Source organism: Xiphophorus maculatus, chromosome 9, assembly GCF_002775205.1.
Source record: "Xiphophorus maculatus strain JP 163 A chromosome 9, X_maculatus-5.0-male, whole genome shotgun sequence".
Lineage (NCBI taxonomy): Eukaryota > Metazoa > Chordata > Actinopteri > Cyprinodontiformes > Poeciliidae > Xiphophorus > Xiphophorus maculatus.
In genome coordinates, this window is record NC_036451.1 from 11,122,153 (window position 1) to 11,137,757 (window position 15,605).

At 35.2% G+C, this 15,605-nt stretch overlaps 2 protein-coding genes across 2 annotated transcripts; both read left to right on the forward strand.

Moving 5' to 3' along the window:
• The first annotated feature begins 307 nt into the window (after positions 1-307).
• On the forward strand, positions 308-2,717 carry polr2h (RNA polymerase II subunit H). Its single transcript, XM_005800316.3, has 6 exons — positions 308-481; positions 1,064-1,156; positions 1,516-1,599; positions 1,896-1,989; positions 2,095-2,178; positions 2,328-2,717. The coding sequence occupies exons 2-6, from the start codon at positions 1,084-1,086 to the stop codon at positions 2,443-2,445; spliced, it is 453 nt and encodes a 150-aa protein (XP_005800373.1). The 5' UTR covers positions 308-481; positions 1,064-1,083; the 3' UTR covers positions 2,446-2,717.
• A 2,310-nt stretch (positions 2,718-5,027) lies between these two features.
• On the forward strand, positions 5,028-15,016 carry LOC106699661. Its single transcript, XM_014469230.2, has 12 exons — positions 5,028-5,342; positions 8,283-8,468; positions 8,622-8,684; positions 10,265-10,384; positions 10,541-10,620; positions 10,718-11,078; positions 11,387-11,460; positions 12,244-12,457; positions 12,619-12,741; positions 12,913-13,043; positions 13,540-13,737; positions 14,341-15,016. Exons 1-11 carry the CDS (start codon positions 5,267-5,269, stop codon positions 13,732-13,734), a joined length of 1,623 nt encoding a protein of 540 aa, XP_014324716.1. The 5' UTR covers positions 5,028-5,266; the 3' UTR covers positions 13,735-13,737; positions 14,341-15,016.
• The last annotated feature ends 589 nt before the right edge of the window (positions 15,017-15,605 follow it).

Below are 15,605 nucleotides of genomic sequence, written 5' to 3' on the forward strand. Positions count from 1 at the left end.
AAATGTCGTGCACACTGTTTGAACACGCTTATGTTTTATCCAAAAAAATTAATACATTTTTGTTTTTTTTAAAGAAATAAAACCAAACCTAAGTTCCGTTGAGTGTTTTTTTCTATTTATTAAAATTAAAACGTGGAATACACATAAAACTACAAAGAATAAATAAAATTGTTAAGGTTAATCTATATTTGTCAATATTTAATTACTGTCTATGAGCTGACTGGTTTTTGTGCAATTTTCAATATTTTTGCCATTTTAAATCGCATCAGTTTTTTATGTTATTTTCTGTCCGGAAGTACTTCCCGTGTCAAAGGTTGAACACATTGTTCCTCCGCGGGTTATTATGGTTTAGATAGTTATGAATGAAATCGCATTGTGTTAACAAATTTAGTACTTATATTCAACCCTTGGGGCCTTTCAACCACCCGGAGTGGCTCTATTTTTATTGTGCTTATAGTCTATTTCAAGAACAGTGTTTGTGGTAAGTATAAAAAATGGTCTGGGAAGCATGCTAAAATTAGCATTTAGCTTGAACATAGCAGCAGAAGTTGTAGTAATAAATGTATTTGTACGGGAGGCGTAAGGAATACGGAGCTCTGTAAAATAAGATGTTGCAAGTCCAAATATTGGTTGAAAATCTTACATTTAAATCTTATTTTATATGTTATCAACTTTACACACCACGGGTAAGCAAATGCAAAAAAGCAAGAGTTGGAGTAAAATTGTCATATTCTGCTGAGATCACTAGCTTCGTTGTTCTGTAATAATCTGAGATGTTTGAGGGGATTTTTGTAGGCAGACCAACAAATAAGGAATTACAGTAATCATGAAGAGACAAAAGCATGAATGCGGTTTGAGCATCAGTGAAAAATACAATTAATTTTACCCAACACCAGAAAAGTAGACTGTACAGTTTTAGGCACCATGAATTTTTGTAAATATCTATTTCATTTTCTGTATGTTTTAAAAGTTGCTGTTGTAAATTGTGTCCTCTTGTTGATGCTGGATATCTGTTATCTCGTGTTTTTATTTTTTGTTTTTTATTTTATTTGGTCTCTTCCAGGAAGTCAGACTTAACACAAAATGGCTGGAATTCTGTTTGAAGATATCTTTGATGTAAAAGACATTGATCCAGATGGCAAGAAGTTTGACAGAGGTATGCGAGATGAAATAAAAAACCCTACACAAGAGGGAAATGAAACAAAAGCGCATAATATAAGGCCTACACGACTGTATTATTAATGGGTTTCATGGATTTATTGATCCTGTCTCTGCTTAGTTTTATGAGGGTGCCATGTGTTTTTTTTCTAACCCAGGCAACCATAGCATTAAGCCCATTGACTGGTGGTGACAAAACAACATAAAATAAGTAAATACAAATTTCAGGAGGATTGAATGGAAAATCTAAATCTTCTAGAAAACTTAATCGTTTAAAAGTGTGTCTCACTACCACACATATAATTTTAGATAGCATATGTTGTTTACCTGTTGTTTTTTTTTTTTGTTTGTCTTAAGTGTCTCGACTACATTGTGAAAGTGAATCTTTCAAGATGGACCTCATCTTGGATGTGAACATTCAGATATATCCTGTTGATCTTGGTAAGATCTTAACTGCTTTTGTCCAAGATGGTTGTTATAAAAACATCTTATTTTGAAATAATGTTATCTAGTTAAATAGAAATCTTTGGAACTGTTTTGCATGTACTTTTTTTATCTGGTGTCAATTGGCGTTTAATAAGGTACAGTGGGCTGATTTTGTTTTATTTTTCAATTGCTCAAACTAGATGTGTAAAAAAACATAGGTGTAAAAATTTAATCAAGGGTATACCTATGTCAAGGTATCTGTCAAGACAATAATGTCATCATTCTCTCATTTCATTTTCTATGTCATTAAGGTGACAAGTTCAGACTGGTGATTGCCAGCACATTATATGAGGACGGAACACCAGATGATGGAGAGTACAACCCTCAGGACGATCGACCGTCTCGGTAAGGCATTTTCCACTGCATACATTTCTGCATGTTAATGTCAGTGAGCAACACCATGCTTTTCCAGTTTGAAGTTTGTACTCAGAGTTACATTTGATTTTGTAGGGCAGACCAGTTTGAGTATGTGATGTATGGAAAGGTGTACAAGATTGAAGGCGATGAAACATCAACTGAAGCAGCGACACGTCTGTAAGTAAACTGGTAGTGCAGCATGAGTGAGTGATAGTGACATTAAGTCAAATGAAGTTATGTATAATACAAAACATGACATCCTCATGAAGTATGGCAAATATGTCTGACAAAAAAAAAGTAATTGTATGATGTGCTTATACTTTCAGTTCTGCCTATGTGTCTTATGGAGGTCTGCTTATGAGGCTGCAGGGAGACGCCAACAACCTTCACGGCTTTGAAGTGGACTCCAGGGTTTACCTTCTTATGAAAAAGTTGGCCTTCTGAGCACCAGTCTACTGGCCCACCAACTCACTGCATTCTGCTGTCATCTATCTTTGAAGTCATAGTGAAATTCACATATCTAGGTCTGGAGCAATTTACAGAAGTATAACATGGACTCTATTGGAAAAATACTTTTGGAAATATATTTTCTACGTGTCTTGATTCAAAAAATGCTTCAACAGAGACATAGTACAGACTCAAGACTTTGGCAAAAATGAACCGATACAATCTCATGCTCAAGCAATTGTAAATAAATATTTCTTTTATAAAAACAATGTTTAGCAGATGATCAACCTGGATAAAGTTTTGTTTTGTGGCTTGGTGTCCATTTACCAGGGATTCTACACAGTCTTGATTTCAGGTCTGGATAGAGCTTTTTGTAGTGTATTTTTTTACAACTAAAAGAAACATTCAAAGTACCAGACATTTGCATAAGGATCTTGATCTATTGTGGGGTTTATTCTTTTTTTTTCTCAAAACCTGCAGATATTCGCCTCAAACATCATATTTATTTGGATTTTTAACAGCACGACACCAGCGAGACTTGTAATAGTGAGATGAAACATCAAAAATGTTATCGAGACAACTTCCTCCAATTCAGAAGTTTTGTTCAAGGGGATGACAGTTGATATAATTTAAGTTCGCATTTACATAATTCATTTTCAGATGTTACATTTTCAGAACAACCATTTTGTTTATTTCATATATAGACAAACCACTCAACTTAAAGATATGTAAGATCGACTTTGAATATTAAGTGGTGTGCCCATGAAAAATTCAAGATGGGGGACAAACTGAAATTCTATGATGCTGGGGACTGCAAATCAAATTAAAGGCAAGAAAAAGCAGCTTTTGTGCACAAACAGAGCTGTGTAAGCCTGTGGTAATGAATGTCACAGGATAGAGAAGAGTTACCAGTGACTCGCACATTAATTAACATGGAATTTTCTGATGCAGTAAAACAGGCCTGCATGCACATCATGTACAACAATATACTCATTTTTTTAAATGAGAAATATTTAAGTTTTTCAGATTGAAATTAGTAAATCACAACATTAGATTCCCCAATTCACACTAGCTTCTCACATAAATCTTAATGCATTTAATCTAACGTGTTCAAATGGGTCCAATACATTGCTTTACAAAAGTATTCATATCCCTTTGTTTATTTTTACATTCTGAGTTTCACAACAGTACATCTACTTTCAATTGAGAACCACATAAAGCAGTTCATAATTTTAAAGAACAAGAAAATGATGTCATTTTTCTCTTTTTTTCTCACACGTATACAATTTTGAAAAGTGTGCAGTGTATTTATATTTAGTTCCCCAGAACCTAATTAGAAGAACCCTTTTTGGCTGCAATTTCAGCTGCAGTTGGTTTTGGGGATGATCTCACATTGGCTACATAGTGTCTGTGAACGCTTTTCTCAATTGGCATTAAGTCTGGATACAGATTGTAGTGTGGATACACTCTTCCTAAAACACTATTGTTGTTTTGAGGATATTTTTAAAGTCATCTCAAGTCTCTACAGGGGTTTTATATCTGTGGTTGTCCATATTTAGATCTATCCATCCTTACAACTTTATCTCACGCCTGTTTGCTGTGTTCATGAAGGTGTTTGTGCACAACCACTCCCTGAGACATTTTAGACCCACACAGAACAACAAAATATAAATTACAAACAATTTGAATTTATTCACTAATTAGGTTGCTTCTGGAAGCATGCTGGTTGCACTTTATGTTTTTGGGGGGCATCAGATTAAATGGGGCAGAATTCATTTGCACACCCCACTTTTCAGACTGTTATTTGAAGAACATTTATTTTCATTCCATTCCATTGCATTAATTTGCAATGGTCAAATTAATTAACATTGCATAATATTGTCATATAAAATCACAATATTATGCAAAAGAAATATATGAAATAAAATGTGAAAAAGTTCAAGCAGGAATACTTTTGCTATAGGCACTGGAAGCACTAATATCAGCCACCTTAAAAAATCCCATAGTATTTTGTTTCTGTTATTTGCTGCATAGTTTTTGAAACAGAAATATTACAATGACTGATGAGCCGTATGTGATGACAAAGTTAATTAGATTTCAGAGGTGTCAAACTCCAGTCCTGAAGGGCCACTGTCCTGGAGATTTTAGATGTGACACAGGTACAAACGCTGGAATGAAATGGCTTCATTACCTCCTCCTTGCGTAGATCAGTTCTCCAGAGCCTTAATGACCTAATTATTCTATTCAGGTGTGGTGCAGCAGAGGCACATCTAAAAGTTGCAGGGCAGTGGCCCTTGAGGACTGGAGTTTGACACCTAAAATATTTTTATATGTTTAACAAACTTTTATATTGGTGAATTTTGTCATTTATCATGGTTTTCAATGGTTACTTTCACAGACTCCATTCAAATGCATTCAAAATGCATAGGAATGCTTATTTATGAAAACAGGAATGAAGATTCAGGCCACACTTTGGGATGTCATTAATTTTTGTGCGACCGGAAGTGATGTAATCTGCCAAAAGGCAGATTTATACGTGTTTAGTGGCGTAGGGATTGGTTGCGGTAAGCAGGATCTGTTCTGAGACTTTACAAAATTGTGTCAAGTCGCTTTATGCTTATTAGCTGCTCTGCAAAGCAAAACCTAGTGCGCTCCTAGTGGTTTTCTTTCTCCTGTCTTTCGGCTCCCGACAGAGTTAGAATCTCATCTCTGTCGGCGCTAATTGGAAGCACCCGGCACACGGGATTATTTCATCAGAGCTTCATGTAGAGACGATGATGTCTTGAAAAATCAGTGAAGGAAGATTAAGTCAACCACAATGGACTATCAACGTAAAAAGAAACTGACATTCTCCACCATTGGACTCATTTTTCTTTTTAGCGGTGTGGAATATGGTAAGATGTTGAACTGCTCACTGACACTCTGTAGTATTAGATGGACAATGACATTAGTGTCTGAAAATGAATATATTTTGACTAGTCGTGTGAGTCTTTTAAAAGTCTGCAAAGACGCTGGTTGATTATGCCGTTTTGAAAGATATGGAAGTGGATTTGATCATACATTCCGTTTAAATGCCACGCTTCATCTTCGGTTGCCGTATCACATCTTGGGTATATGTTCAATTTTGCTAAGAGTTTTTATCTCAACCAATAAATGAACAAAAAATGCGTTATTGTTTTTACGCTACATACACTCCTAGATTATGAATTTAAATCACAGCTATGGCTTAAAAAGTGCAACTCCCCATTTATGCTACCCCCTATTTATAGTTTTAAACAAAATGATGTACAAGACGTCACAAACTGATCAAGTTTGTTAAATTCTCTTTCAAAGAGACGAGTATAAAAGCACTTTCAATACTGTTGAATTAAGTAAAAATGCCCCTAAATATCCAGATCGACATCCCCCCCCCCAAGATGATCCTATTTTTTTTATCAGGAAACTTCACCTTTTTGTTGCTTCCTGTAATATTTGAAGAAAATGTTTTGTACTCGAATGTATGGGTTGTTTAAAAAAAAAAAAAAAAAAAAAATCCCAGAAAGATCTGGAATCTTCGCTCTGGAAAAGTACAGAATTTTGAATTGGAAAATTTGTGGGAACATGGAACATAAGCAGGAAAAACAACATCAAGGCCTTAAAACAAAAGTTTGAGCTCTGGACTTTGCCTGGGCCATTGCAACACTTTGACGTCTTGCTTTTTCAGTCAGGCGCTTCTAGCTTCTTCTAGCCCTTCCTACATTGTCTTGCTGCATGGCCCAATTTGGCTTTAGCTGTTACACACATGTTGAAAAGGCAGGAAAAGATGCCCAAATCTTGTGGCTAAAAAAAAAATGTAAATGCATGTTCTAATATCTAACCACTTTATGGTAAAAGAACTTTATGTACATCTGTATTACTTGGCTTTTACAAAATTTGTCACTAATGTTAAATATGTTGTACCTGATGCTACTAGCCTTTTGTTATGGAATCAATATGGCTGGGTTACAGGTTTCTAAAAACACATCTGGACTTTGTCTAGTCTTTGTGAAACTCTAAACTCTTTAAAGTGAATATGCAATTTCAAAGTCCTCAGTTCATATATAACAAGGAATGTACAAGTAAAAGCCAGCGGTAAATGCAGAAATGTTCTTCAGTTCCTTAGCTAGATGAAGTTGATCCAGATGACTTGATTTCTTCACAGAAATGTCAGAATTTGAGTCAACAAGATACTACTTTTTGGAATATTTTTTACAGATAATTAAAAAAACAAAACATGAATTGCTTGATGACAAATGGCTGTCCCAGAATTTCTCGACACAAATTTAGACCATTGGTTGCCAAATTGTTCACCTTCCAACCCTCAAAATAACAGTGAAGAATGGGAATATGGGTTGAGGGAAATTATATCATAATATAATTGGGAATATTATGCTGTCTATCAATTGGAATAAATGTCTATTCTTTACACTTACAAGAACAAATATTGGATTCCAAATAGCTCTTATGATAAACCCTCATATGCTTTTACTGAGAAGAGATTATATTCCCTATATATATGTATATATAGTATAGCCCTTGGTCAGTTAAGCAGGAATTTATTGACATCAACTGCAAATATATTGCTTTTTGTTTTCTATCTCTGCACTATGCATTGTTTGCAGTAATATGGGTTATCAATATAATTTCTGTCATGTAGTTTGGTTTTGGAAAAGTATTTCAAGACCACACACTGGCTGATTCTTGGTACTCCTATTTTGAACTGCTTACCTAGAAACTTAAACATGGACTATATTTATTAGCCAAGAATAGTGACTTCTAAGGAAAAATCATACAGTTAGTAACTGAGTGGCTAAAGCAGGCTAATATTGAGCTTCACAATTAGCTTTCTCTGAAAAAGGCTTTATGCCTGAAAAATCTAAAGATTATGTCTCTTCCACAAAAAGAAATGCTAAAATTTTATTTAAGATCACATTTAAGATTTTTTTTATTAGTAGTCAAAGTATGTGGTCATTGTTTAAATTGCTAAATGAGATTTAACAGAATATTTAATGTCTATTTATATTTTTTAAGGCTGGCTTTATTGGCTGTTTTTAGGATAAGTCTTATGATAAGAGCTGTTTTGCAATCAGAGTTTAGTAAAATTAATGACATCCCAATTTTGGCATTGGCAAATATTCATGTCCATGTTGATGACTGTGTTAGAAAACTCGCACAGTTATCTTTCTCCAAGTGACAAAACAGGCATTACCCAGATTTCAAGAGGGCTTGAGTAATCGCTTCCTCTATTCCATTGTTTCTCAGCATGATTTATTGAGCGTCACCTGACTTTGCCATTGAGTTTAGATTGCATTTACCTTGGTTTATCCTTTGTCTGAGTGATAATCCAGATGGACATTGGTGGAGAACAAGAACCTCTTCTTTTTGGAAAGTTTGACTGCAGTTCCCTCAGCGGAATATAAATTGATAAGATTTAATGTTGCTACATAATGACATCAACCATACAGTTATTTTATCCCCACCTCTTTTTTCTGTAGATTTTCAGTAAAGCAGAACTGATAGTTTTCACACAAGACTTGATTTTTTAACTTTTTTTTGGGGGAAAAGTTGATCTTCAGGTATCTGTAAAGCCTGTTAAGTTCTTTAAGATTATCGAGATAAGTATTTAAATTTGTAAGTTTAACTTTACAAATTTAAAGAACACTTTCAAATTAACAAAGTTATAATGTTATATTTTGAAAACCAGCAATACTTCATTTTGTGCTGATCAAATAAAATGTTTTGCCTTTTTACAGCAGGAAGTCAAATTAAAATGTACATATTTACATATAAAAACCTGTTTTCTTATTTGTTTTCAGCTGTTATATTACCCACAATATGGAGGTATCTGCAGACTTTAGAGGCACCGCCTTATTTCCTGGGTTTGGCCCTGTCAGCCTTCAGTCTGAGTGGGCTCTTGTCTGGACCGCTGTTTGGATATTGGTCTGACCGGACACAGACAACAAAGAAAATCATTTTGCTTTGTAACATTTTTGAGATAATTGGTAAGTCTTCAATTCCCCATGTTATACTCATTGTTCTTGCCTACAAATATTATCTTCAGTTGTCTCCAACCTTTCTGTAAAAAAGGGTTGGAGACAAAAACTAACCAACAAAAACTACTACATACATGATTTGCTAACATTTGTCTTTTGCAGGTAATTTTATGTATTTCATGGGCTACTCAAAGTGGCTTTTACTGTCAAGTAGGCTGCTAGCTGGTAAGTCATCCTTCACAATGATGCCTATTAAAAAATAGCACTGCTATAAATCAGTTTTATAATTTACGATGATGTAAGCCAACACTTTATTAACCTTTGAAAATTTATAGCACTGGTTGTAGATGAGATAATGGACATAATTTGTAAACATTGCCACCTCATTACGTTATTGGCCTTAGTAGAATGTAAATGGGTGTAAAAGAAAAAGTATTTTCCCACTTATGTTTTTCTTTAAGTCTTTGGCCAAGTGATAACCTAAGTAAATACAAAATGCAGTTTTTGGGATTTCATTTATCTGGAGAACAGAACTAATCAAACCTTCAGTTTATCCTGGCCCTTTGTAAAGAAAAAGTAATCAAAGCCCTTGTTAAATCATGAATTAACTGTGGGGTGATTGTGGACACGATGGTAGGAGGTTGCTGGTTTGAGCCTCCATTTCATCCACATTCATTGTGTCTTTGGGAAAGACACTTTGCCCATCTTGCCTGCTGGTGGTGGTCAGAGGCAGTCACTCTTCTGTTGGATTACCCCAGGGCAGTTGGTGCTATAATGTGGCTTACCACCATCAGCATGTCTATGATTGGTTGAATTAATCTCTTTGGAGTCCTCTAAACCTGATAAATTGCCATACACATATACAGGCAATTTAACATGAACTTCCAATTTTTTGTTCAGCAGAAATTTTTCGATGGTTTAAGACAGGGGTGTCGAACTCCAGTCCTCAAGGGCTGGTGTCCTGCAACTTTGAACTGTGCATCTGCTGCACCACACCTGAATAGAATAATTAGGTCATTAAGGCTCTGGAGAACTTATCTACACAAGAAGGAGGTAATTAAGCCATTGCATTCCAGTGTTTTGTACCTGTGGTACATCTAAAAGCTGCAGGACAACGGCCCTTGAGGACTGGAGTTTGACACCTGTGGATTAAGACCTCAACAATTTGCTGTCATTGAGGGGACCATAAACCTTTCTCTGTAGTAGAAAAACTGAAGAAGAATGTCCAACCATCAATGTCTGACCTTATGCTCAAGTGCAACTGCAGTTAGTGATCCAGAGCACATCACAAAGTCAACTTCTGAATTACTGAAGACCACACAAAAGACACAGTCAAGAGTTGATATATGGAATGCATCCACACATCATGCCAAAATCAGTGTTGGGTGGAATTTGTCTGTTGTTCCTAACTTTATAAGCTTCTATAATGCTGGCTTTGTTTTGGTTATGTTTTACTATTGAAGCTTGGCATAGGCTCCATTAAAAATGGTGCATTTGTGTGGATTTTTAGACACTTACCCTGACTTTACCATTGATCCCTAATAAACTTTTTAAATGAACTTGGACAAACTTCATTCAATGACTTGTTCATTTTCAGTGTATGTGTTTTATATTTTGAGTTTAATGTAAGATGGTAATATGCCAAGCTGCGCAGGTTTGATTCTAGATTTTCTTAGTGGAAAAACTGAAATGTTCTTAGTAATGTGACCACTTTCCCTCAAATCAAATTGCACATTTTGTGTTTTCATTTGTAACTCGTACCAAATCACAAAAGCATGAGAATCTTTTTCTCAATTTTTCATCAGGCATTGGTACAGGTGCTGGCTCATCAATTTTTGGCTTCCTGACCAGAAGCACTGCTTCAGAGGACCGGGCCACTGTATTTGCTGCTGTCATGGCTTGTAGACAGGCTGGCCTTCTAATTGGTTTGTGCTTCTGTATTCTGCTATTATCATATTAATAAAAAGATTATTTTATTGCAATCTTTCAAAAATGTTTAAATCATATCAAGGACGGTGTTTAATCTGATTCCACTTACCCAGAATCTGTCAAAGTGAAAATTTTACCTTGTTTCTACTTAGGTCCTGCATTCAACATCTTTCTGAGACTCTGTGACTTCCATATTGGTCCTTTTATTGTCAACAAATATACTGCACCAGGGGTAAGGATGCAAAAAAATCCAAATTGTAATATAAACTGATCACAAGCTCCCAGATGCCTGACTAAGGACTAACAATCCTCCTTTGTGCTCATTCCAGCTGTTTATGTTTCTATTGTGGATGCTCCTTCAACTGGCAGTGGTCTTCATGTACTGGGACTTGCCACCTACGGAAAGAAGGAATACTGATAGCATTTCAGAACGCCATGAAGAAGAGAACGTACATGGACTTGGCGAAGAAAACAACGAAGAAGAAGTCGAGGAGGAGATTGTGCCGCTAATGACCTCCCAGGAGCTTGTGGGCTCCTACGGCTCTATGATGACATCCAGCCAGTGCAGAAGCCACAGACCGGATGAATCCAGCAACTCGCCCCGTCACAGTAATTCGCCACTTGAATCTCCTGTGGGAACGCCAACCGATGAGCTTCAGAGTTCTTTCAAGAATTCCAGCACATGCCAAGGTAACTGTTTGATGGAGTATGTATTTCATTGGCTGAAATAATGTATTTTATTTGTTTATTATCTGTTCAATAAAAATCTTAAATTCATTTGCTGTAAGGTATCAAAAATTTTTTGCTTGGTCTCTAGGGATAAGTATTAACATTAATTAACAATATATGACTGCAGATTTAGTTTGTAATTTTTAAAGTGATCTTAACCACTTTGTAGGTCATTGCACATTAATATTTGCTGTAGCTTTTGAAGAAAGGCATATCAAATTTCTTGAAATTTGGTTTTCCTGTAACTTTGTTCCGTCTTTTTGTACCAGAGTTCCTGAGAGAAGAAGTGGTTGTGCTGTTGGCTGCTCAGTTCATCACCCTTTTCAATCAGACTGCACTGGAGGTATACTTGTATACAACTGTCATGTGACTTTAGCAAATGAAAAGCAAACTTGACTTTCATTTGACTAGTTCACTTTGGACCACAACATTGGTCAACTTCTTTTTCTTTACACCTATGTAAGACTTTTCTGATGTCATCTGTGATTCTGGAGTTGCTTAAAACAAGGAATTGTTTGAGTTGTACTCTGTGTCTTGTGTATGTTAAAAGAAACTCTTGATGAACTGACCCCAGCTGCAGTTCAGATGTTTTAAATCTCCAAACAATTTATTTGGTTTTACCTCACAATTTGCTCGTGGCTGCTCTTATCGCTGCTGTTTGTACACGTTTTTCAACCACACTTTTTCCTTCCACTCAACTCTTTATCAAGATATATGGAAAAAACCCTTTGTTAAAATCACATTTCTTTAAGAATGATCTTTTATGGCTCATTTGGGAATAACATTAAGATAAGCAATAATTAACAACATTAGCAAGCATAATCAGTTGAAACTTTTCAGTGTATAATTAATCTGTATAACGCAAGTGTTTTAATTTTGAGTGAAGGAATTACTACAAATTTATTTTTTGCATGATATTATACTCATTTAAGATGATGTAAATTCATAAAAACACAGCTTAATAAATGGCATCGTAAACTTTGATTTACTGTCCATTTTAATTTGAATAAAGATGAACTTATAGGAATCAAATAAAAACAGTAATGACATCAATACCTTTTACTTGCAAATTTTTAGACAAATTTTCCTGAAACAATTTTTTACTTTCTTTTTTTATTTTTTCCAGACTATGGTGACACCATTAACCCAGAAATATTTCGACTTTAAAGAGCTGGAAAACAGTGTGATGTACTGCCTCGGAGGTGTGGTGGTGATTGCCGGCTTCCTGCTTGTGCACTGGCTAAGCCGGCACTTCACAGAGCGGGTGGTCTTCACCATTGGTTTGACCTTTTGCAACATCTCCTGCATCTGGTGCCTCATCTTTCTTGCTAATCCGTTAGGTCAGTTTCAGCTTGTTGTACTCGTATGCATACTGGATGATGCTTCAAATCAAGTCCAGAATTTAGTTTTAGTTAATCATTTAAATTAATACCATAAACTTTGAGGAGCATCAGAAATGCTGTCACTAATTTTGATCCTACTCTTTTTCTTTTTTCTGTAGGTAGTTTTTCATGGCAGCTGACTGAGTTCATCATCGGGGTTTTTCTGCAGGCACTGGGTTTACCTTTTGTAGCTGTGGCCCAGGTTTCCCTCTTCTCCAAAGTTACATCAGAGAGAACCCAAGGCGAGTAACACCGCCATCTAATGGATGCATAAATATCTGCTTCTCTTTGGATTTATGTCTCCTTCCTACTTACCTGGCTGCTCCCCAGAAGCTCAATCATGTTCATCAGTAAAAGATGAATACGTTTAACTCCCTTTTTGCTGAAGTGAGCGTTTGTCACTGTCTCTACAGGCTTTAGTCAGGGAGTGCGTCGCTCAGTTGGGGGTCTAGCCACCATTCTGGGCCCTCTATGGGGAGGCGGTCTGACTGAGAACATGTATATAATGGTGGGTGTAATGGTGGCACTTCTGATCCTGCTTACGGTAGGTAAAAAATAATAAAATTGTACTAAGTTCTGAACATGAAGCATTGAAAATATCTCCAGCTTATGAGTTTGAAATTTAGTTCCATAATATCAAATATTCTAATTACAAAGACAAACTTGACCATTTTATTTGCATGCTCCATCTACCTTAACTGAATGTTTTTATTCTTCATCATTAAAAACGTGCAGCTTTTTACACCCCAAATGAAGATCTTATTTTAAGCATCATTATGTGTGTGGTTTCGTGCTGGTGGATTTTATAATTGTCAGTCTATTTTGCATTAAGCATTTAAGAATAAATTACACAAAACTAGCTCTTATATTGGTGAATGGTAAATTAGTACTTCAAATAGGACCAGTAAGAACTTCTCTATGTATTCAGTCTGGTTATCTTGCAATAACATGCAACATTTTCATTTGGCCTTGTTGGTCACTTAAATCTTTTATATATATTCTTTTAATTAATCCAGATGACTTATTTGCACTTTCTACAGATTATGCTGGCTTTCTCATACAAACGGCTGGTGGAGCCAACAGTGGAACACACGGAAAGTTCGGAAAGCTCGGAACACGCTGAAAGCTCGGAACACGCTGAAAGCTCGGAACACGCTGAAAGCTCGGAACACGCGGAAAGTTTGGAACACGCGGAAAGTTCACAGCACGGCAGCAGCAGCAGCAGCAGCAGTTGAAAGGTAAAGTAACTTTAAGTCTCTATTGCTCATTTCCCAAAAAGGATAAACTATTGTGCACAAAGCGGTGATCCTTATTAAAAGTTCTTTAGAACAAAATAATTGTGTTCTTACATATTTAAAACAAATAAAAATATTTGAATAAATCAAAATAATTGTACAGGAGATATTTTCCACAGACATATTGATCTAAATAGTTTTATTCAATGAATAAATGGCTGCTTGTGAAACTGGTTTGAAAACTTTTTGTTTTCTCAGGAATTCAGGTTCTAATTGTATTGTGAATCTTTGTTTTATACATTTTATAAACACTTTATTTGCTAAGAAAAATCAGTGTAATTTCAAATTCAGTACAGACTTGGATGAGTATTTTCCAGTTTTTTTTATTTTGTTCTGTATTTTTAAAAATTAAACCAACAGTTTGAAGTTTAAGAAAACAAAAACATATTTAATAAAATGAAATAGTTTATGGAACTACTGCAATTTTATTATTTTAACTTGAATGAATTTATTCTTGTTACCTGTACAGCCTTCGTGGACACTGTGGAAACACTGCTTTCACAGATTTTCTGATTCTCTCCTTTTTTTTCTTCCTTTTTTTATCAGAACATGATATAAGTATCTTGACCAGCATCTTTAGTCTGGGTTGGGACCAGTTCGTAAGGTGACAACATCTCGCTAAAGAAGCAGTTAGCCAACTGAAACCTGGATTTTAGTGGCTGTCCATTTGAAGAGGTCTAATTGTAACTACTTGATTAAATGTTTATTTTTGTACATTTTATTAAATTATAAATAGTTTTCCAATTAGTATCTTACTGGCTGTAGTAAATTAAACACTAACCTATGCAACGTGCATCATTTTACACTTGTTCTGGTGGGGAAATGCAAAGGAAACAAAACTAACAAATTGTATGTACTAAATATATGATACCACAGTTAATGTCAAATTTGGAGTACACTTTGTGGTGTTTGTTCATTCGCTCTGCCATTATTGGAAAAGTGTTGTTTTTTTGTCACTAATATTACATGTCTGTTCCTCTGTCTGCATTTTTTCCCCCCCCCTGATTAGAATGTTCTGAATAAAATTTTTACACTTTAAGTACACACTACTTCTTCCATGTGTTTAATGTAGTGCTTGCTTTTAACACGAGTGGGCGCCCTTAGTCTTTATTCTGTTCGTCATCCTCATTAATACTGAAACCCGCATGCGGGGAGGCCGCAGCCAGGGAAGTGTGTCTTGTTAATCACTCATGTGTAGAACATGAGCTCTACTGACGCCGTCGGAACATGTATAAAATCTAATTGTCGTTTTCATAGACGGTACTGTAGATGAAATAAAGATTTCATTGGGTTTTACATGCACAAAAAAGAGAAATTATTAGTGATGCTAATTTTTTTTATTATAATTTATTGTGGTTTACTTGACCTGTTGTAAGCATATGGTTGTCTTTGGTTAGATTTTTTTTCCCATATATTAAAAAAAAGAAGAAAGTGTCTATTCCATCCTCTTTTTAATTATTTATCCAAGAACAGTGTTTTCCTGGGTAAATAACTGTACGTTAGTTGTATTTTTATGTCTTATATTTAGAGATTTTATATTTTATAGATCACATTGAAGAAAAAAAATTGCTTTACTAAAAATATGTCTGACAGAATTCCTGAGTTAATTTCTAGAAAATAATTTTTTAAAACAAATTAACCTTATTATACCACTTGTAGTGTATGGACCACACATTTTTAAAAACCTGTTAAAATTATGACTGGTGTTGAACTGAAGTGACCTTAAAGTGTTAATTTTTAAAATTGTTTAGAGAAAAAAAGAAACAATTTTAGTTGCCATTATTTGGTTACTTGAGGTTGCCCAGAATGTG